At 38.3% G+C, this 21,190-nt stretch overlaps 1 protein-coding gene across 4 annotated transcripts in view; it reads left to right on the top strand.

The window, feature by feature from the left end:
* USP24 (ubiquitin specific peptidase 24) overlaps nucleotides 1–21,190 on the top strand; it is a 148,981-nt gene that overhangs the window by 103,401 nt on the left and 24,390 nt on the right. For all 4 annotated transcript variants that reach the window (XM_033225027.1, XM_033225028.1, XM_033225029.1 and 1 more), the window contains 16 exons: nucleotides 625–686; nucleotides 3,489–3,680; nucleotides 4,649–4,766; nucleotides 7,211–7,355; nucleotides 9,529–9,648; nucleotides 10,263–10,388; nucleotides 11,365–11,463; nucleotides 12,673–12,755; nucleotides 13,136–13,277; nucleotides 13,503–13,622; nucleotides 14,043–14,263; nucleotides 14,593–14,717; nucleotides 15,807–15,948; nucleotides 17,121–17,271; nucleotides 18,287–18,382; nucleotides 19,378–19,481. In XM_033225027.1, coding sequence (XP_033080918.1) covers nucleotides 625–686; nucleotides 3,489–3,680; nucleotides 4,649–4,766; nucleotides 7,211–7,355; nucleotides 9,529–9,648; nucleotides 10,263–10,388; nucleotides 11,365–11,463; nucleotides 12,673–12,755; nucleotides 13,136–13,277; nucleotides 13,503–13,622; nucleotides 14,043–14,263; nucleotides 14,593–14,717; nucleotides 15,807–15,948; nucleotides 17,121–17,271; nucleotides 18,287–18,382; nucleotides 19,378–19,481 — 2,046 coding nt within the window. The remainder of the gene's footprint in view (nucleotides 1–624; nucleotides 687–3,488; nucleotides 3,681–4,648; nucleotides 4,767–7,210; nucleotides 7,356–9,528; nucleotides 9,649–10,262; nucleotides 10,389–11,364; nucleotides 11,464–12,672; nucleotides 12,756–13,135; nucleotides 13,278–13,502; nucleotides 13,623–14,042; nucleotides 14,264–14,592; nucleotides 14,718–15,806; nucleotides 15,949–17,120; nucleotides 17,272–18,286; nucleotides 18,383–19,377; nucleotides 19,482–21,190) is intronic.

Raw genomic sequence — 21,190 nt, 5'->3', positions numbered from 1 at the left:
GCATTTTAAAAGTTACAATACTAAAAGTTAAAAGTGTAATAGTTGTCCATGGGACATCCAGTTGCTATAAGTACGGGAGCCAGGTTTAAACCCCATTTGTGTCTGATTCTAAAACCTGTGCTGTTCACTACTATAATTGCAGAAAAAGCTTCTTTGATCATCCTCTGTAAAATAGTTTCCCTGTGTCTTTCTCTTCTTACTCTGCTCTATTTTTCTTCTTAGTGCATATTACCACTTGACAAATGGGTATATTTCTAATTTGTTGTTTGTCTCCCTTCTTAATTTCACTGATCTCCCAAAACAGTTCCAGGCATTTGTAGGTGCTTAGCAGATACAGGTTGAAATGTAAATGAATGAATGTAATGAGTGTATTATGTATGCAATCTGTGCATTTATTATTTTAAGATGTGATAGATTTAATGTTTCCCTCTCTTTACACTGTTACTTCTATTACTATATTTGCATTAGTAAAATCAATATGCTTCTTGCTAAAATATAGAATATGAATTAATATGAAAGTAGTATGCTTATGAAACTTGTTTTATGAACTTGTTCTTACAAGGAAAATGCTTTTTATTTTCAAATCAGCCTCTTATTAGTAACTGAAACCTTTCTGTTTTTTAGACTGTTATCTCAGTGTATGGAGTATTTTGACTTGAGATGCCAGTTATTAGATGATCTGACAAGTAAGTAAATGACTAATATGTAGGGGAGAGGGACTGGGGAAGAGTAGAAGAGAAAGTCACATGGACATTTCTAAGTATGATTTACATATCTCAGGTGTAAATAAAATTACAGTTATTGTTTGAAGTTGAACCTTGTTTTCTTGAAAATAGCGTATAAACCTATGTACCAGTGAGCTCTTCTTCTGTTACATAACCAGTCATTAATGAATTGAGAAAATTTGTTGATTCTTAAATTGTCTAAGGCTCATATTTTAATTACACTGATAAAAAACTATTATGAAGGGTCTTTCTCTCCAGTGTAGTCTGTTATAATTTTAAAGGTTAATTGTCGAAGGAAAGAGGAACTCTTTATTGCAGCATGTTGATAGTGTTAGAAGTCAGTTCATTAGTGTTACTTGTAAAGTATCACGGTTAGAAATTCTTTTGTTAGTGTGCTGAGATTTTAATTGTACTTATTCTTAAATAAAGCAAATGTATGTTGCAATGCTCTGTGTAAATTTTAGTTCACATCAAGAGTTTGTTCTCCACTCTTTACAAAGAATTTGCTTCAGCTTACAGGAAATTAATAAAATAAAAATCAGGATCCACAAAAATAGCAATTGGTAAAGAACATCAAGGCCAGGAGAAAAAAAAATACCTCAGAATTAATTTGTGAGGTTCCTGAAAGCCAGAAGTAAAAAGAAAACAGCGTATGGTTAGTTGTTCAGCATATGGTTAGAATGCCCTGTAAGAAGAAATAGAATACTTTCTCAAAAGAAGCAAATCTCTTTCCCAGCACCTAAGTCTAGAAGAAATTTCATACAAAGGCCATCATGTAATGGACACATAAAGACAGTGACTAATAATCCTCAACAACATTTCTATGGTGGCAGATGCCTTCATCAGTTTTGTAAGTTTCTGTCAAAAACAGGAGGTGGCTGGGTGCAGTGGCTCATGCCTGTAATCATGGCACCTTGGGAGGCCAAGGCGGGCGGATCACTTGAGATCAGAAGTTTCAGACCAGCCTGGCCGGCATGGTGAAACCTTGTGTCTACCAAAAACACAAAAAGTAGCCGGGCATGGTGGCACGTGTCTGTAATCCCAGCTGCTTGGGAGGCTGAAGCAGGAGAATCACTTGAACCCGGGAGGTAGAGGTTGCAGTGAGCCGAGATTGCACCACTGCACTCCAGCCTGGGTGACAGAGCAAGACAAAGTCACCAAAAAAGAAAAACAGGCCACATTGCTCTGAGCAATGCAGTGGAATTGGTTTCGTGAAGAGGGAGTTAATACAGTGTGAGAGTGTGTCTTGATTCAGAGAGAAGATCTGTTGGATCTAGCGAAGTGGGTGGACTCCATGTCCATCTTACAGTCTCACGTAACACTGGTTTTCATCCAGGCTCCCAGGGAAAGCTGACCAGCAGCCATCCAGGCTTTGCTTTCTGCTCTGCAGCAAGGACAGGAATCATGAGTTGGCTATACACATGCAACTTTGAAATGAATGAATGAGTTATTAATGTAGACCTTCCCTGTGTTGTTGAGTGATAAATGAGGGACCCAGGATCTCTTGTTAAGATCTTGGGAGGTGAGGGGAATTAATTCTCAGGTAATAACATGTCTTGAAACAAACAATATTTGCCATTTCTGGAGTGTTTTCCATAAGCCAGTGCCTACACTAGCACTTCATACACAGCACCCTGCTGTGTCGGTGCTGGTCTCATTGCATAAATAAGGAAAGAAGATCACACAGTAAGTGGTAGACAGAGGGTTTGTATCTGGTCCCAGTCCAGCTCTGACTGACCCTAAAGGGTTCTTCTTCACTTCACTGTGTGGAGACCCTGCTTGCTTCTCACTATAGTACAGTGGAAGAAGAGCATAATCACTCTTCCTCTCCTCCCCAGTCTCAATTTCCAATGTGAAATTGTGCTGTAAGTCCTTGTTTGAAGGGGCAAGTGAAATACATAATACAAAAGAACAGAGTAGTTCTCAGGAGTTTGTCACATTGTTTAGAAACCTGGACTCTGGCAGCTCTAGTTCTGACCTCATTGTCCTTTGCTGAACTCGGCCCTCCCTTGGTTCAGGTAACACTGCGGGAGTGTTGATTCTCCTCATACCCTTCTACCCCTTCTTTCTCTAAAAGATTTTGTTTCCTGGGACCTCTGCTACCCCCCACCAAACCAGGAGCTCCTTCAGAGCGGGATTTGTCTCCCTCATCTTACAGCCTCAGCATATGGCACGGTGACCTGCACAGAGGAGGCAACCAATAAGTAGTTTATGAATGAGGGTGCCTTCATTCCCTGTGGGCAGCAGCTGTCGCCTACTATTTGTTAATGACAGTTTTGTGGGGTTTTTTGTTTGTTTGTTTTGTTTATTTTTTGAGACAGAGTCTTGCTGTTTTCGCCCAGGCTGGAGTGCAGTGGCATGATCTCAACTCACTGCAACCTCTGCTTCCTGGGTTCAAGCAATTCTCCTGCCCCCGCCTCCTGAGTAGCTGGGACTACAGATACGCACCACCGTGCCCGTCTAATTTTTGTATTTTTAGTAGAGACGGGGTTTCACCATGCTGGCCAGGCTGGTCTCGAACTCCTGACCTCGTGAACCGCCCGCCTCAGCCTCCCAAAGTGCTGGGATTACAGATGTGAGCCAGCAGCCCCGGCCTTAATGATAGTTTTTTAAAGACCTATGAAGTAAAAAATTGGGGCTTGACTTTGCTTACTTTAATTCAAGACTTTGACTGCTTGACTTTGCTTACTTTAATTGAAGACTTTGACTCCATAAAGGAAAATTCTTCTTTGTTTGTAATGGATTTTTTTTTTTCCTTCTTAGCTTCAGAAATGGAGCAGTTAAGGATCAGCCCAGCTACCATGCTTGAAGATGAGATTACTTGGCTGGATAACTTTGAACCTAATCGCACAGCTGAATGTGAGACCAGTGAAGCGGACAACATCTTACTGGCAGGGCACTTACGCCTCATCAAGACCCTTCTTTCACTCTGTGGGGCAGAAAAGGAAATGCTTGGTAATTATTGCTTCATCTTATATGGCAGATTCTTCAGTGCTCAATTATTGCCAGTGTTGTGTGTAATTGGGAAACTAAGATAGATGCCAAGTGTTCCATGGCAAATTGACCCTTCACACAGTAGGAAATTGTCTGTTATTTTAGTGGCTAACAAATTTAAGGTGTACTTTACCCGTGTCATTAAACAACATAGAGAATTTTATAGTGTTCAAAATATCTGGATCACATAACTTCCTAATACCAAGTAAGAATTATAATTCAAAGTAGATTTTTCTCTTTTTGCTGTTAGGTACTTTATAATACATAATTTACTGTCTGTCTTCTTTTAAGGGGGATTCTCATCTGAGGAGGCAGCCCCTAACCACCCCTGCCCTTCAGTGGTGGGGTACATATGAGGTTCTCCTAGGGTGCACATGTAATTTGTAAAAGATTATTCAGTATTATAAATTGTATTCAGAAGACAAATGAAAAATTAACTATTTTATAACACAAACCAAGCTTTACAAAATATTCTTGGCTACTGGGGATATATAGAAAAGAGTGATTCTTAACCAGAGAGAGAAAGACATATCATTTTAAACTAAAGAGGCAAGATTTTAAAAGTTTCAGGAACTCTTATGTGGACTCCCCTATGCCCAGAGTAAAAACTATTCACTCAAACCATTCTGCCTTGTGGTGTTCTTGGCACTTGTGTTTCTAAAGTGAAAGCTTGACTCCTTTCACTGCATTGTAAGCCCATAAGGGAAAGCACCCTCACCTACCTATCTTTGTATTCTGTCCCCTTTGTATTCTACCCCACAAGCTTTGCCATGTAGTAAGTTCTCAAAAAATAAACATTAAATTAAACTAAATGCCCTGCTTTTGGGTAGCCTCAGGTACCTTTGCTGCTCTGATAAGAAAGCGCAAGATAGGATCTTTGAATTAAAATATGTGTTCATCTTCAACATGAATATTATGCTCTATTCCAGGTTCATCACTCATTAAACCATTGCTAGATGACTTCCTTTTCCGAGCTTCTAGAATTATTTTAAATAGTCATTCTCCAGCTGGCAGTGCCGCCATCAGTCAACAGGACTTTCATCCAAAGTATGGAAAATGCACGTTGTGTTCAGTTTTGGTAAAAATTCTAATTTGAAACTTCAGTTCCAAAAGATTTTGTTAACCTGGAGTTTGTCTTCCATCTGTGAGTCTGTATATCCTATGTTATCCACTAAATGAAGAAATGCATGTGAAGGGGCTTAGCGTCAAGCCTGCCTGGCACATAGTAAGCGTGGAGCAAGTGTGCTGGCACCATTATTATCATCAGAATGGAAGAACAAATAAAATGTGGCTAACTTGGTCAGTAACAAATTCCAAGAGAAATGAAGGTTATAAGAATTATGTCCAAAGTACAAGTAAATAGGCTCTGAGTAAAATCTTGAAGATTTCTCAGGAGAAAACGATAGGTGCTTTAGTGCATGAACCTTGTGGTTTGCTGAGTGCTGGCTGTGTTCTGTTAACTGCAGCTGCTCATGATTTATTGCGCTAGTAACTTTGGAATCAAATTTTGTATTAGTTTTATGGATACAAATTTGAAATATCTCTTTGTAATGTTGACCCTACTTGAGTGGTATTTATACTCTTGTGGGTAGGAAGACGAGGCAGAGCTACAAGCTGCTATTTCATTTGCTCCAAATCTAACTAACTTTGTTCCTTTCTTGTGAAAACCAGAGTTAATTGAGTAATCCGGAAGAAACTGATTTGCTATTTATAGTGAAAAGGGTTCCTGTACAATATCAGTGGTTATTGAAATGGACAAGGCATAATAAACAGTATTTTGTGGAATCCTAAGAGGTATCTTATCATGTATAAATATTTCTTTACTTAAAGTTGCCTCATTAGCAAAATCTGTTTTAGGTAAGAAAAAAAAGCAAAACCCTTCATTAGAACTCTTGGGGTGTTCCTCAGGCTGTGACTCCCATCCTCATTGCTATCCCAGCCCTGTTTTGGAAGATTTGGTGCTAGGTCTATGGAAGTCTTTTATTAAAGCAGCAGAAACAAGTGAATATTTTAATTTTCAGTAAACACAAAAGACATTTCTTTAGCACTTTTATTATTAATAAAAGCAGTTCCTCCATAAATGAAGAAGGAAGGAGTGTTTTTATAAAAATCATATACAGTGCCTTGACTAAAAAACGAAACATTTGTTCATCCCTCCCCATTGTACTGAATGGTGTTGATTTATCACAGTAACTCCCAGTCTTTTCCCACCAAAACCTTCAAGGAAGAAAGAGATTTAAAATACACAGAAACTCTTTTCAGAAGTAATGCTAGTTTGTATCACAGTAACAAAGCAACTTTTAATGTTTAACCTGTGTAAATGGCACCTCCCTATTCTTTTCTTACTGTCCTTTGCAACCCTGAAGTTCAGATAAGAAGCAAAGGACAGTGCCAGCTCCATGGCCATTGTCCTCAGTGCCTGGTGTGCTGGTCTAAAAGCCTCATAACCCCCGCCTTAAATGCCTCCTACACTCCCTCAGTGTTTCACCCAGAGGTTGGCTATCCTCTTTTCTGTGTATCCTTCTTAACCAGTGATCCCTCAGTAATACAAGGTTAGCATTGGTTAAAGTGAGATATTATTGTCCGTCCCCAAAGTGATTTCTACTATAAGGCAGGCAGTGTAGAAATCCTTTGATTTCATGCAGAATGCTTGCTAGTTATCTTTTTTTTTTTTTTTTTTTTTTTTTGAGACGAAGTCTCACTCTGTCGCCCGGGCTGGAGTGCAGTGGCCGGATCTCAGCTCACTGCAAGCTCCGCCTCCCGGTTTACGCCATTCTCCTGCCTCAGCCTCCTGAGTAGCTGGGACTACAGGCGCCCGCCACCTCCCCCGGCTAGTTTTTTGTATTTTTTAGTAGAGACGGGGTTTCACCGTGTTAGCCAGGATGGTCTCGATCTCCTGACCTCGTGATCCGCCCATCTCGGCCTCCCAAAGTGCTGGGATTACAGGCTTGAGCCACCGCGCCCGGCCACTAGTTATCTTTTGTGTCACTTTAAACGAATTGATTTGACAAGCTGTATTTCTGTCTCCATTTTTTCATAGAAAGTTCACATAAAATGTTTACAGCTATCTATTCTGGTTTTTACAGCCTTCTTTTGCTGCCAGTTATATATTCAGATCTTAGGATGACAGCAATAAAATCTGTCTACATACCTATTTTATTTGAAAGACAGTTATTCCCATGTCATCTTTATTACAGAGTTCTCTTTACTCTTTCTCCTCCATTCTTGCTGATCCATTCATTAGATAAGACTATTCTGATCATAAGTGAAAGAATTTTGCTACTTTATCATCAGGCCAAGAAGATAGTTATTAATTCCTTCTGTATTCATGACCTCTCGATTACTAGATGTCTGGGGTTAGACCTGAGTTAAGTATGTTTATCCTCAAATTGGACAAATTGGAGCTCTTCTACTTCCAACTGTTGTTTTAGTTTAATGAGTAATTTAAGTAGATTATTCATTGTTGACATTGACTTGTGTCTTGTTTCTAGGTGTAGTACAGCGAATAGCCGATTGGCAGCCTATGAAGTCCTTGTGATGTTGGCTGATAGTTCACCTTCAAATCTTCAAATTATTATAAAAGAACTGCTTTCTATGCATCACCAACCTGACCCTGCTCTTACCAAGGAGTTTGATGTAGGTTTTCTAGACCTTGATGAACTTAATTTTTTTTAGAATGATCTCTTAAACATATAATTTTAAGACTGTATTTGCATTCTGCTGACCACAAAGAAAGTCAGTATTATTATTTTGCTTACTGTGTTCACATACTCAAATCAAGCATAAGCTATAGTATCACTCTAATATACTGAATATATTGTGAAATAGTATCCTTTTAATTAAAGAGGGAGAGACATTTTCAAGTTGCTTGGTAGTTATTCTAAAATAACTGCCAAGTAAATAAGTAAAAAGTAGCTTTCCAACCTATTTTTTGAGCAACTTTGTGCTGGGCATAGGCCAGACCCTAGAGATACAAGTCAAGTAGACATTGGCTCTATCACAGTACAGCCTATGTTCAGTTAAATTCAATGAAGATTTACTGAGTTTAGTATGTGCTAAGAGGCATATTTGGCTTTTGGAGCTCAAAAATGGAAATAGGATCCCAGCCCTCAAGCAGGTCAGTGTATAGTGAAAGAGGCCCGTAAGCAGATAATTTCAATACAATGTGATACGATATAAGATAGAGATATGTCCTGAATGCTCTACTAACACAGAGAGGCACTTCACCACCAGCTCAGAAGGCTTCTTAGGGGAGATGAAACTTAAAATAGGGCCGTAAAAACTAGTGAGCCAGGTGAAGCAAGGTGGGAAGGTCATTCCATTCCAGTAATGAGAAGAATATGAACAAAGCTGTGGAGCCATGAAATAGCTTAGTGTATGTTGGGATCTGCGAGAGGGAAGTATATTGCAGGTCCACTGGAATACCAGACCAGAAATGGGAGGATGCTTTCAAAGCTGCCTTTTGTGTTCTCTGACATCACAGAAAGTCAGACTTACCCTCTGGATGCCTGAGTTAAGTATTACAGAACATAGGGGTTAGGTAGGAAAGGAAGTGGGGACAGATGTCCTAAATAGAGGGAATCGCACTTGGCAAAGACTTAGAAATGTGGGCTGTCATAAATTGGAAATGGTTTTGACTGATCAAAATGGTTTATAATGCTTTAGTTTATAGGTTATGTGTTACTTTATATGCATTTATTTAATCAGATTTTTGAACTTTTTATATTTTTCCTTACATCAAAAATTATATCGGCATAATGAAGGCAATATCTGTGTTAGATATTTATATTTTTAACACTGTTATAAACCAGTTTTTTTTTTAATCTATGCTTTGGACTACAAATAAATTTCGGTGTTAATTAGGTCTTAGAAATAATCCTGCTCTAAGTATATGTCTGATGTTAATGAAGAATAAGTAATACTTAGCAATTCCTTGAGGTCTAGAAGACGTACACATTTATGTCTGCTAGTTGGTTATTACATGGATGCAGATACTTGATATGTGCAGATAACATGATTCTGGTCATGGCATGAGAACCAAGATCTTGCTATAATAGCATTTCAAAGTGTAAAATTACAGTATCCTTTTCCACTTGGAGAAATGCCATGTTGAACTTTATCCACTATGCTTTTCCTGGATCATTTCTACCTAGAAAAGCTCTGTACTGGGGTCTATGTTGTTTCAAAACACCTGTAAGTAAAATGGTAGGATAATCACCTATTATATGTTTACTGGAAGAAGTTTAATAGAAGAGTGTTACCTTCTCTAAAAGGAATTACAATATGAGCCTTCTTTTACCATCCAGATTGGTCAGGATCCTTCATGGTAATCGCTTCCTAGACTCACATTCCTTTTTTTCAGAGTACTACCTTAATTCATGAATATATATCAGGACATTTGCTTGATTATGCCTCTTTACCCTAATAGACTATAAGCACCTTGAGATCAGGAGCGATGCACATTTCTGTTCTCTCTTATATCCCATGCACAGTGCCTGGCGTATAGTGGGGTATTTAATCAATATTTGTTGAATGATAATCAAGTGACTATATAAATAGATAAACAAATATGCACCTATCTGCCAGGTATTTTATGAATGAAGAAGCAACATTGAGATAGCAGTATTTGATAATTATATCGGCATCTGCAGAAGTACTTCATGAACATAGGTTTTTGCCAGCATAGCTTTCATAACATGCTGGATGGGTAAATCTGTGAATGTATCTCCCACATAGCTATAGTATAAATGTATCTGTGGCAGAGATGCTCATTCTTCTCCTCTACTGTTTCTATTCCTCTCTTTCCCAGTACCTTCCCCCAGTGGATAGCAGGTCCAGTTCAGGGTTTGTGGGGCTGAGGAATGGTGGTGCAACTTGTTATATGAATGCAGTCTTCCAGCAGCTGTATATGCAACCTGGGCTCCCTGAGGTGATTTCCTTTTTCTATCCTTTTTGGTATGATAGATAATATGTGCGTTACTTGAAAATTGTTTCATAGTTTTTTATTGCTTTTGGGGTTTGCTAAAATGAGACATGGCGATTTTTTAGTAGCTCCTGAGATGTGTAGAGACATGTTGTTTATAATCACACATTTTTATAAAGCTGCTGTTGTAATAAGCTGCCTGTATTAATTACAGATGGACTTGGCCTAATGTGAATTTTGAACTTCAAAGTTGTTTTTAAATTATGTTCCATAAGGTTACAGTTTTAGTATTTTAGAAATATATGGGGTCGACCATGAGCACTTTATGATAATATGGTAGTGGCTTATAATATGGTAGTCAGTGGTTTTGGGAGTCTTCCATGTGTATTGGGCTGCACTTACTACTAGACCGATTTTCATAATCAGACCTTAAGGACATGATTTGTTCATAATTACACCAGCTAGAAATTATTGAAGTTAAATATCTGCAGCATTACAGCCATGTCCAAACATACATAACATTCTAAAAAAGTAATGTGGGTACTAACATGTGCATATGTCAGAGTTACCTGTGAAGCATTTTAAATATTTCAAGCTTGATATGTTTCTTTTCTGTGCAGTCGTTACTCTCGGTGGATGATGACACAGACAATCCAGATGATAGCGTGTTTTACCAAGTGCAGTCTCTCTTTGGGCATTTAATGGAAAGCAAGCTGCAGTATTATGTACCTGAGAATTTTTGGAAGGTATTTCACCCAGTAACTCTTGAGATTTAAAGATGTTAAATATTTGGAGTTTGGCTACATTCTTTCGCTAATGATAATGGTTTTTTGTTTTTATTAACTGTAGACTAATTCCTTGCCAAGAAACTCTAAAAGGATTTGGTATACCCTTGTTGAAATTGGTACTTGGTTTCAAATCATTAGAATGTTGAGAATAGTCATTCATAATTCCTAGGAATTTGCTCATCTTAATTGTTTTGAATATTTTTCATGATTCTTATTTTAGCTCTTTGCAATATTTGTTCATATCATTCCCCTGACCTGTGCCAATTTCACTAATGTCTTTAAATAAAGAACACTTTTTTTTTTTTTTGAAATGGAGTTTCGCTCTTGTTGCCCAGGCTGGAGTGCAGTGGCGCGATCTTGGCTCCCGCCATCTTCCACCTCCTGGGTTCAAGCGATTCTCCTGCCTCAGCCTCCCAAGTAGCTGGGATTACAGGCATGCACCCCCATGCCCGGCTAATTTTGTATTTTTAGTAGAGATGGGATTTCTCCGTGTTGGTCAGGCTGGTCTTGAACTCCCGACCTCAGGTGATCTGCCCGCCTCAGCCTCCCAGAGTGCTGGGATTACAGGCGTGAGGTACCGCACCCGGCCAAGAACATTACTTTGAAACATTGCTGTACTGTGTTTCACAGATTGGAGGATCACCTTGTGTTTTTCCCCATAGGTTGATTAGTTTCTAAGAGAGAAATTCTCTGTTCCATGGCCTAGATCTTACCCAGTATCCACTTCTGATTTCAGAGACTTGTTATGATTGTAAGGGGACTAGGAAAAAGGGTGGATGGCTGAACACAAGCTAGTCTCACTTTACTAGAAATGTTCACATCCTAATAGTGAACCTGATTTTTAGAAGCATTTAAGTGCTCTTTTATGTTCCCTTTCTACCACATTCAGAAATTGCTACTTTTCCTTTAAAAACATTTAATTTTTGTTATATAGATTTTCAAGATGTGGAATAAAGAACTTTATGTGAGAGAACAGCAGGATGCATATGAGTTCTTTACTAGTCTCATTGATCAGATGGATGAATATCTCAAGGTAATAAAAGTTTTACTTTCCCTCTAACTCCCTCAAACTCTAATTATAGTATGAGAATAGTGTCTTAGAATTTGAGGTTACTATGAAACTGACAAATCAGAAATTGATTAACATAAGAACCATAATGTATTCTGTGTTTAAACATCAAAACATAACACAGATCAATAGAATTGTATATTTTCTCTTTTTTTCTTTTCTTTTTTTTGAGACAGAGTCTCGCTCTGTCACCCAGAGTGGAGTGCAGTGGCACAATCTCAGCTCACTGCAACCTCTACCTTCCAGGTACAAGAGATTCTTACACTTCAGCCTCCCAAGTAGCTGGGATCACAGGTGTGCACCACCACGCCCAGCTAATTTTTTTATTTTTTGGCAGAGATTGGGTTTCGCCATGTTGATCAGGCTGGTCTCAAACTCCTGGCCTCCAATGATTCACCCACCTCAGCTTCCCAAAGTGCTGGGATTACAGGTGTGAGGTACTGTGCCTGGCCTAGAATTGTATATTTTCTTAATTCATCTAACGCTCAATGAAGTATGTAACTCTTAATCTCTACTACATAATAATAGCCATTCCTACCTACATACTCTTTCTGTGTGTCCACTGAAATAATCTGGCCTCAGAAGAGTGCTGCAGTCACCAGTGAGCTGACGGCCCTGTGCAGAGCAGAGAGTGCTCTGGCAAAGGGGAGAAAGGAGCCAGTTTAAAAGGTTATTTGTGGTGCTGTTGAAACCCAAAGCTCTCTACCTCTACCCTGTAAGCCATGTGGCAGACTTCCTAAACGATATTGCCTTCTCAGATCCCGCTGTCACTGCCAGCATTGGCCTCTCATCAGTAGGCACAATTCTTCCATTTTATAAAGTAACTTGCAAATTGATGGCATTCTATCCACAAGAAAAAAGAAAAGATTGCCGAGAGTTGCCCCAACTTGGTCCTTGTAGCACAGGGAGAAGGATTCGGAATCACCCTGGAGAACATTCTGTTGTCATTAGCTCTACCTGACCCATCCCTCCTCCTCCTCCTCTTCCTCTTCTGATCGTCTGCATCACTCTGACAATGAGGCCAATAATGGGTTTGGCCTCCATTCATCGCAGCTGACACTGCCAGAATGACTCGTTTTGTTTTGGCCCTTAAATTGCAATGTGTTAATAAAATTCTATATACTCATAAGTTCTGGAGGCATCATTTAAAATTGTAACTTTTCATTCCAACAGAAAATGGGGAGAGACCAAATTTTTAAGAATACATTTCAGGGCATCTACTCTGATCAGAAGATCTGTAAAGACTGTCCTCACAGGTGAGTGAAGATATCACTGACAGGAAAAATAAACATCCTTTTGAAGTGATTTTTCTAGTATGTTGTAAATTTTGCATTTGTTAAGAGACTTAGAACCCTCTCCCTCTCAATAGATCTATAAGTATTTAGTGACTTAAATTTCTTTGGTTTCTACTTCCAGAAGTAGAAAAAATTTCTTTGTGGGCTTAAGAAAATATTCATTGAAATTCATAATTTTAAGCAATTCTAAATTGTCACAAAGTGGCATTTTAACTTATTAATGGACTTTTAAAATATTAAGGGACTCCCAGATTTAAAATGTAGTTCTGTGTTCAATTATGGTAATTGAAGAGTTTTAAATTCCATTGCTGATTGTGGGTTTTCTGTTATTTCCTAATCAGATATGAGCGTGAAGAAGCTTTCATGGCTCTCAATCTAGGAGTGACTTCTTGTCAGAGTTTGGAAATTTCTTTGGACCAATTCGTCAGAGGAGAAGTTCTAGAGGGAAGTAACGCATACTACTGTGAAAAGTGTAAAGAAAAGGTATTAAGTTTGCCCTTTTTAAAAAACAAGATTAATTTGTTATTCACATAGTGTGTCTTTGTTTTATGTAAAATCAGTAGTAAGCTCATATTGTTATTTCCATTAGATTGTGTCATTACTTGTTTTCACATGGGTCAGAAAGACCTTTGCCTTAATTATTGTGCTGTTTTATTTTCTCCGTGGAGATCATTCACATTTGTTCTTTTTTCTTTTTTTTGTCTTTAGAGAATAACTGTGAAAAGGACCTGTATTAAATCTTTACCTAGCGTCTTGGTAATTCACCTAATGAGATTTGGATTTGACTGGGAAAGTGGACGTTCCATTAAATATGATGAACAAATAAGGGTAACTTTTTTTCTTCCTGAAATTTTTCACAACCATTCATTTCCTCACTCCTTTTTTTTCCTTTTTCTATTTTCGTATTCCATCTACCATGTTAAGGCTGTTGTCTCAGCATTATGAAGAGCCCCTTGTCTTAGGCAGTTGCTGCTACTGGAATAGGCAGATCTGGAAACAGTAGCCCTCATTTCTAGAAGGCACCCTAGTGATTACTGCGAAGGAAAATGCCTTCCTTAGTGCTCAAACCAGAGACTACTTTAGACTTTCTCAGACTTAGCATTTCTGAGATTTTATATTTGAATTGGAGAGGTAGTTGTTCCTAGCTTAAACTAGGAAAACACATCCTCTTATTTGGATCTCACTTAACTGGGTACTGCTGTATACGTTACTAATCAATGTTAATATGGTCTTTTTGCTTTTACGTAGTTTCCCTGGATGCTAAACATGGAGCCTTACACAGTTTCAGGAATGGCTCGCCAAGATTCTTCTTCTGAAGTTGGGGAAAATGGGCGAAGTATGGATCAGGGAGGTGGAGGATCCCCACGAAAAAAGGTTGCCCTCACAGAAAACTATGAACTTGTCGGTGTCATCGTACACAGTGGGCAGGCACACGCAGGCCACTACTATTCCTTCATTAAGGACAGGCGGTAAGGGTTTCCTGAAGCGGCACTTACTCACTTTCTGCCCTCCCCTGCTCTCCCTTATCATCCATACTCACCACTGTGGTGCAGACACACTTTGGCATTTTTCTTGACTGTGTTTCATTTTGAAGTTTTAAAGCTTAGTGCAACTGGTTTTACCCCTTCAATTTGAAAAGTTGTTTTAGAACTTGAAATAATTGTTACTACATATTTCTTAGATATTTTCAAATGATAATCACCTGCTTTATTTGTAGACAGTACATAGAGATAAATGCTAAGGATGAGAATGTTAATTTTTTTAACCTTATAATGTTTGTCTGATTTCTGGGCTCTAGAGGGTGTGGAAAAGGAAAGTGGTATAAATTTAATGACACAGTTATAGAAGAATTTGACCTAAATGATGAGACCCTGGAGTATGAATGCTTTGGAGGAGAATATAGACCAAAAGTTTATGATCAAAGTAAGTATTTACAAATGGATATTTTCCATTTTTTATTTATAGTTTTCTATAAAAATATATAGTATTCTTTATATAAAAACAACAGATTTTGTGATTTTTATTATACTGCTATTCTAGCTATAGAACCATGAGCAAGCTCTTTAATAACCAGCGTGAAAATGTTCAAGGTGTTTATAAAAATTTTTACAAATAATTTCTTACAACAACCTTGAGGGATAGGTAGGGGAGCTGGGAGTAAGTTAAAAGGATGAAGTGAACATCAAAGAGAAACTAATGAATACAGAAATTGAACCTTAAAAATAGTTTTGGAAGTAGTTATCCATTAAAATTTTCAGATTTCCTTTTCACTAATATAGAGGTGTGACTAATTAGAGAAGACATTTCTAGCACCTGTGTTTTTAAAACCATATTTATTATGCAGTGTGGCAAAGCAGTCTTCCCCTCCACAACCCCCACTCCCAGGAGAAAAGAGTATGAGGAGAAGCACAACCCAATCAGAACTTGCTCTTTGATAAAACTATTTGACGGAGACCTTGGCATTTCAGAAACCTGATTTTGAAATCTTCTAGTGGTATTTCTAAATTTTTAGCTGTATTGGATTCACTGTATTAGATTTTGATACCATGCCATTATAACCATGCATCTTATGGTGGTAACCTTTACGGGTTGGATATAGTATTGTCAGAATTTACCTAGATTTGGCCGATCTTGGCAGAAATGGTTAAGTGAGGCCAGTTACCGCATCCTGTGCCATATACATATTTTTAAATGTCACTTGCTATTTGCTTAACATTTAGACCTCCCTAGGATACTTACTTTCTTTCTCTTACTTACTATACTGCTCCCTTATTCCTTGCCCCCGCCTATATCACTTCCAAGTAAGAGATCAATCTTAGGCCCAGAACTGAAGTATCCTGACTTCCATGCTAAGCACTACTCTAAAGACGCTCATATTTTACTTATACTTTGCATTTTACAAATTTAGGGAGTAGTTAACTACTTACTGGAATAATGGGACCTTTGTTTTAGATTGTCAAGACAAGAAAAACTTTTATTTACAGATGTCTTTCTTCATGTCTTGTTATAAAGCAAACCCATACACTGATGTACGCCGAAGATACTGGAATGCCTATATGCTTTTCTACCAAAGGGTGTCTGATCAGAACTCCCCAGTATTACCAAAGAAAAGTCGAGTCAGCGTTGTACGGCAGGAAGCTGAAGATCTCTCTCTGTAAGTGTCTCTTCCCTGTAATTTGCTGTGTGATTTCTGTGGTGATGATGTGGTCTGTGAGAATATACTATTTGAGATTTTAAAGATAATTAGCTAAGCTAGAGAGAAATTCTAAAAAGAATTCCAAAAAGAAAATAAATCCGTTTTCTTATTGCTTCTGGTTATTTTCTTGGCAAGAGGTTGTTACATATTTAGAAAGACGCACGTAAGTTATTTCATTCTAGAATTGAAGTGTTTTGTTTTTTTTGTTTTGTTTTGTTTTTTTGAGACAGAGTGGTCTCACTCTGTCACCCAGGCTGGAGTGCAGTGGCATGATCATAGCTCACTGTAGCCTTGACCTCCCAGGCTGAAGCGATCCTTCCACCTCAGCCTCCCCAATAGCTGGGACCACAGGCAAGAGGCACCAGGCTCAGATATTTGTTTGTTTTTTGTAAAGACGAGGTCTCCCAATGTTGCCCGGGCTGGTCTAGAACTCCTGGGCTCAAGCAATCCTCCCACCTAGGCCTCCCAAAGTGCTGGGATTATAGGCATAAGTCACCACACCTGGACTTTTTTTTTTTTTTTTTTGATGTTAGCAGCATTTGTTGAATACACTTTTTGTCCAAAGCACAGTACTGTGCCAAAACTGTCAGAATGTTGTTGTTTTTTTAAAGGTCCTGTCGTTGGTGAATTTGCCTTTTAATGTGTTGGGTCAGGAAAGTGTTTACTTTTTCATGTGAGAAATATGACTATATGTGTTTTATTAAATTTGAAAACTTGGTTTAATACTTTGTTCTTACAAGACTTTGAGTGTATGGCTCTAAGATAAGTTTATTTCACTGCTTTTTAATGGCTGGGAAAGATAATGTAGAAAGAATTCATTTTTGTGCTTACTAAATGTTAAATCTGATATGCCAATTAAGTAAAAATTTGTGTTAAAGTTTGTCCTGCACTATTTTCTATAATGTCAATCAGTTCTCCCAACTAATTAGAAGGTATTGCATTTTTTAATTTCTTAATTGATACATTACGATTATATATATTCATGTGGTACAGTTTTATGTTTCGATACATGTATAATAATCAAATAGTTTAAGTCTAATACCCTGTTTATGTGAATGTGGCAAGTCTTACTAACTACTGAAAAAATAGCCATTTTATACTAGACAAAATTTTCTGATTCTGTCTCTTAGGTCAGCTCCATCTTCACCGGAAATTTCACCTCAGTCATCTCCTCGGCCCCATAGGCCTAACAATGACCGGCTGTCTATTCTTACCAAGCTGGTTAAAAAAGGTGAGAAGAAAGGACTGTTTGTGGAGAAAATGCCTGCTCGAATATACCAGGTAAGAACCATATAAAAAATTCTAAGAAGGAATGTCCACATGGACATCAAAATGTATCCCGTAGGTCCAGAAGTACTCCTGCTGGGTTAGTGGTACCACTGGTGCTACATTATCTTACACATTTGTCTCATGAAACTTTTATGCCACGCCACAGAGGGGACCATAGAGCTAGAGCCATGGAGTGCTAAGAACACAAGTGTGAATACACACTCAGGATTGGCAGGCACAATCACTGACCTGCTGTGTGAGTGTGAGATGTCACAAATAAACAATGTTGTGGGGAGTGGGCAGTAAAGAAACCATGTTGCCAAAATAAACTTATTTTGTCTGGAGAGAAAAACAAGGTTCATAACCTTTGAGTAGGACTAATAAGACAATGATTGGCCATTATTTATTGAACACCTACTGTGTGCTACGTGCTTTAAGCAAATCTTTAATTTGTGAAAGATTATTGTGCAGTATCAGGGTTTATTCTCATTTTTTGGATGGAAAAACAGGTTCAGAAAAGAAGAAACGTGCCAGTGTCACAGGGCAAGGATCTAAATTCAGAACTGTCTACTCAGTCCAGACTTTATACACTAATTAATCAAAAGCTCAGTAGCTAGAACAAGAGACTTTGAGAAAAATACGGAGTCTTACATTAAGAAAGAAAGAGAATTAAGCCATCTGATACAAAGGAAGCATGGAGTTGGTTGTGCTTGGGAGAGCTCTATTTGTCCCTTTCTGCCTAAAATACCAAGTTAGAATTTATTTGTCCTTCATGTGACAGTTTACCTGAATTTCCCAAAAGGGTATGGTTTGATGAATAATAGTTCTTATAACATCTTGTATTCCAAAGGAAGGTTTTCTCTCTCCTCTTTTGAAAGTTCAAAACTTGAGAAAGGGGAATTATAAATTATAATTCACTTTTTATAAGTGCTTTTTACCTATATTTTTACATATCATTAGACATGTCCTTCACATATTGAATTCATTTTTCCATTTCATAAAAATAACTATTAATCTTCTTTTGTAGATGGTGAGAGATGAGAACCTCAAGTTTATGAAGAATAGAGATGTGTACAGTAGTGATTATTTCAGTTTTGTTTTGTCTTTAGCTTCGTTGAATGCTGTAAGTAGCTAATTGAATTGTTAGAAATAAGAAAGATTACAATGAAATATATTTTAGCTAAAGCATTCAGTGATTCGTCTTCAATCTCAGTAGTTAGCATTCAGATTACATGCAAAAAGATTTTCCCATAAATGTAGCCTGTATTGGGTAATATTAAAATGCAGGCAGCATTCTGAATGTATAATATAGATGGTGGGGACGTGTGAGTTTCCCACATACTGGCTTTCTAAAGTGCCCTTGTTTAGATTTATAGAAGAATCTTAGGCCGGGCGCGGTGGCTCAAGCCTGTAATCCCAGTACTTTGGGAGGCTGAGACGGGCGGATCACGAGGTCAGGAGATCAAGACCATCCTGACTAACACGGTGAAACCCCGTCTCTACTAAAAAATACAAAAAACTAGCCGGGCGAGGTGGCGGGCGCCTGTAGTCCCAGCTACTCGGGAGGCTGAGGCAGGAGAATGGCGTAAAACCCGGGAGGCGGAGCTTGCAGTGAGCTGAGATCTGGCCACTGCACTCCAGCCTGGGCGACAGAGCGAGACTCCGTCTCAAAAAAAAAAAAAAGAAGAAGAATCTTAGAGTAGCTGTAACTGTGAACTCATGTCAATGGATACTGGGCTTTGTGGAGATTCCTAATTTGTAGTAAAATGTTACAAGACTAAAGATTAACTTTCAACTACTTTTCCTTGAGTACCATGATTATAATTTGCCAATAAGGGAAAACAGTGTTCTTAGTCTCTTGATGACTTAGCATTCCTGTGGTCTAACAACTGTTTTGAGAGGATTTCATAAAAGAAATGAAGAAGATGTCTTCTCTTAACCTTTTTTAAAATTTAAATGGAACATTTTTTATAATGAGCTGGCTAGATTCTTATTAGTATTTAACTTTATCATGTATGTATATCATATTCATATATTGTGTCATATTTAGTTCGTAACAATGTGTAATAATCTATAAAACTTCTGTGAAAAACGTCCTCTTTCATGTTTCCCTCTTAGACTAAATTAAAGCATCCATATTATCCTTGCATGGCAAAGGTGAGCTTACAGCTTGCTATTCAATTTCTTTTTCAAACTTATCTACGGACAAAGAAGAAACTCAGGTGAGAAGTGATATGTTTTGATAATCTGTTGTGACAAAGGGCACTGGTTAATTCAATTGAAGTTGAATTTACAATTTTAAAATATTGTGAAAGCAGCTAGCTAATTTTATTCAGAGGACTAAGACATGTTCTCTAGCTTTAAGAAACTTCTAATCTAATGGACAGAGTAGATCAAACAAAAGAGAAATACCTAAAAAGAGAATGGGCATAAATTCTGTACATCTTGGAATTGGGCAAAATCATACCCAGATAAGGAGATTAGAGTGGGCTGTAAGACACTGATGTTCTCAGAGGGTTTTGAAAGGCAAAACTGAAACACAGAGGGCTCATTTTAGGCAGAAGGGAAAGCCTGAGTAACAGACAAGACTTGGCCTAGGGAACCATGAGTGACTAATTGTGTTTTACTAGGACGGATGAGAGACTCCTGGAGCTGAGGCTGAATGTTGGGTTTGGAACTCACTGAGTGCCCTTAGTACCAGAGCAGGGAGTTTGGGCTCTGTTCAGTGGGAGATCATGAAAGGTTTTTGAACAGGGAAGTATGTCCAGAGTAATGCCTTAGAACAACAGTCTCCAATATTTCTAGCAACAGGGACTGGTTTCATGGAAGACAATTTTTCCACAGAAGGGAGGGTTGAGGGACAATTAGATTCTCATAGGGAATGCACAGCCTAGATCCCTCACATGTGCAGTTTACAATAGGGTTCTTGCTCCTATGAGAATCGAATGCTACCACTGATCTGACAGGAAGTGGAGCTCAGGCTCTTCCTAACAGGTCCCAGACTGATACTGGTCCATGGCCCAGGGGTTGGGGACCTCTGCCTTAGAAACTTTACAGACATGACTATATCTTATTCATCATTGGTTTTATGGTTGTTTTGTTTTGTTTTGTTTTGTTTTCTGAGGCGGAGTCTCGCTCTGTTGCCCAGGCTGGAGTGCAGTGGCACGATCTCAGCTCACTGCAACCTCTGCGTCCCAGGTTCAAGCGATTCTTCTACCTCAGCCTCCCAAGTAGCTGGGATTACAGGCATGCACCACCACATCCAGTTAATTTTTGTATTTTTAGTAGAGACAGAGTTTTGCTGTGTTGATCAAGCTACTCTTGAACTCCCGACCTCAGATGATCCACCTGCCTCAGCCTCCCAAAGTGCAGGGATTACAGGCATGAGCCACTACGCCTGGCCTCATCATTGATTTTTATCTTCAGCACCTTATAAGGTGCCTGCACATTATAGGTTCTGGTTAAGTAGTTCTGTGAATAAATGAGTGAAGAATGAAGAGTATTGAGCAGTGGTTTGTAGAATATACCTAGAGTAAGGGGAGACCCAGGGTGAGGAGACCAGTTAGAGTTAAAAGACCACCGAAGTTCCCAGACTTTTCCCTCTCGCTAGCAAAGTCAACTTCTCCAAGTGTGGAGAGGTTTTTGGACAGATTTTGCAGTCAAGAAACTCTTGAGAAAAATATATATATATATAGTGACAACTTCATTTTTATGTGTAATAATCAAAGATGTATTAAGTGATCTCAGTCTTTAGTATTTGGTTGAAAAAGAAAAAATAATGTATTCCTTTCTTTTAATGTCCAGATGGCATGGATTTTTATGTCCTAATGGCATAGGATTAACTAAGGACACTTGGTCACTTCTGTTTGTGAAATTTGCTCATGCTGTTTACACGTTGCACACTATTTCCACTTTGTTTATATGGTCATTA

Source organism: Trachypithecus francoisi, unplaced genomic scaffold, assembly GCF_009764315.1.
Source record: "Trachypithecus francoisi isolate TF-2019V2 unplaced genomic scaffold, Tfra_2.0 Lachesis_group12, whole genome shotgun sequence".
NCBI lineage: Eukaryota > Metazoa > Chordata > Mammalia > Primates > Cercopithecidae > Trachypithecus > Trachypithecus francoisi.
The sequence above is the reverse complement of the archived record's forward strand: the minus strand, read 5'-3'. Positions and strand labels throughout refer to the sequence as shown.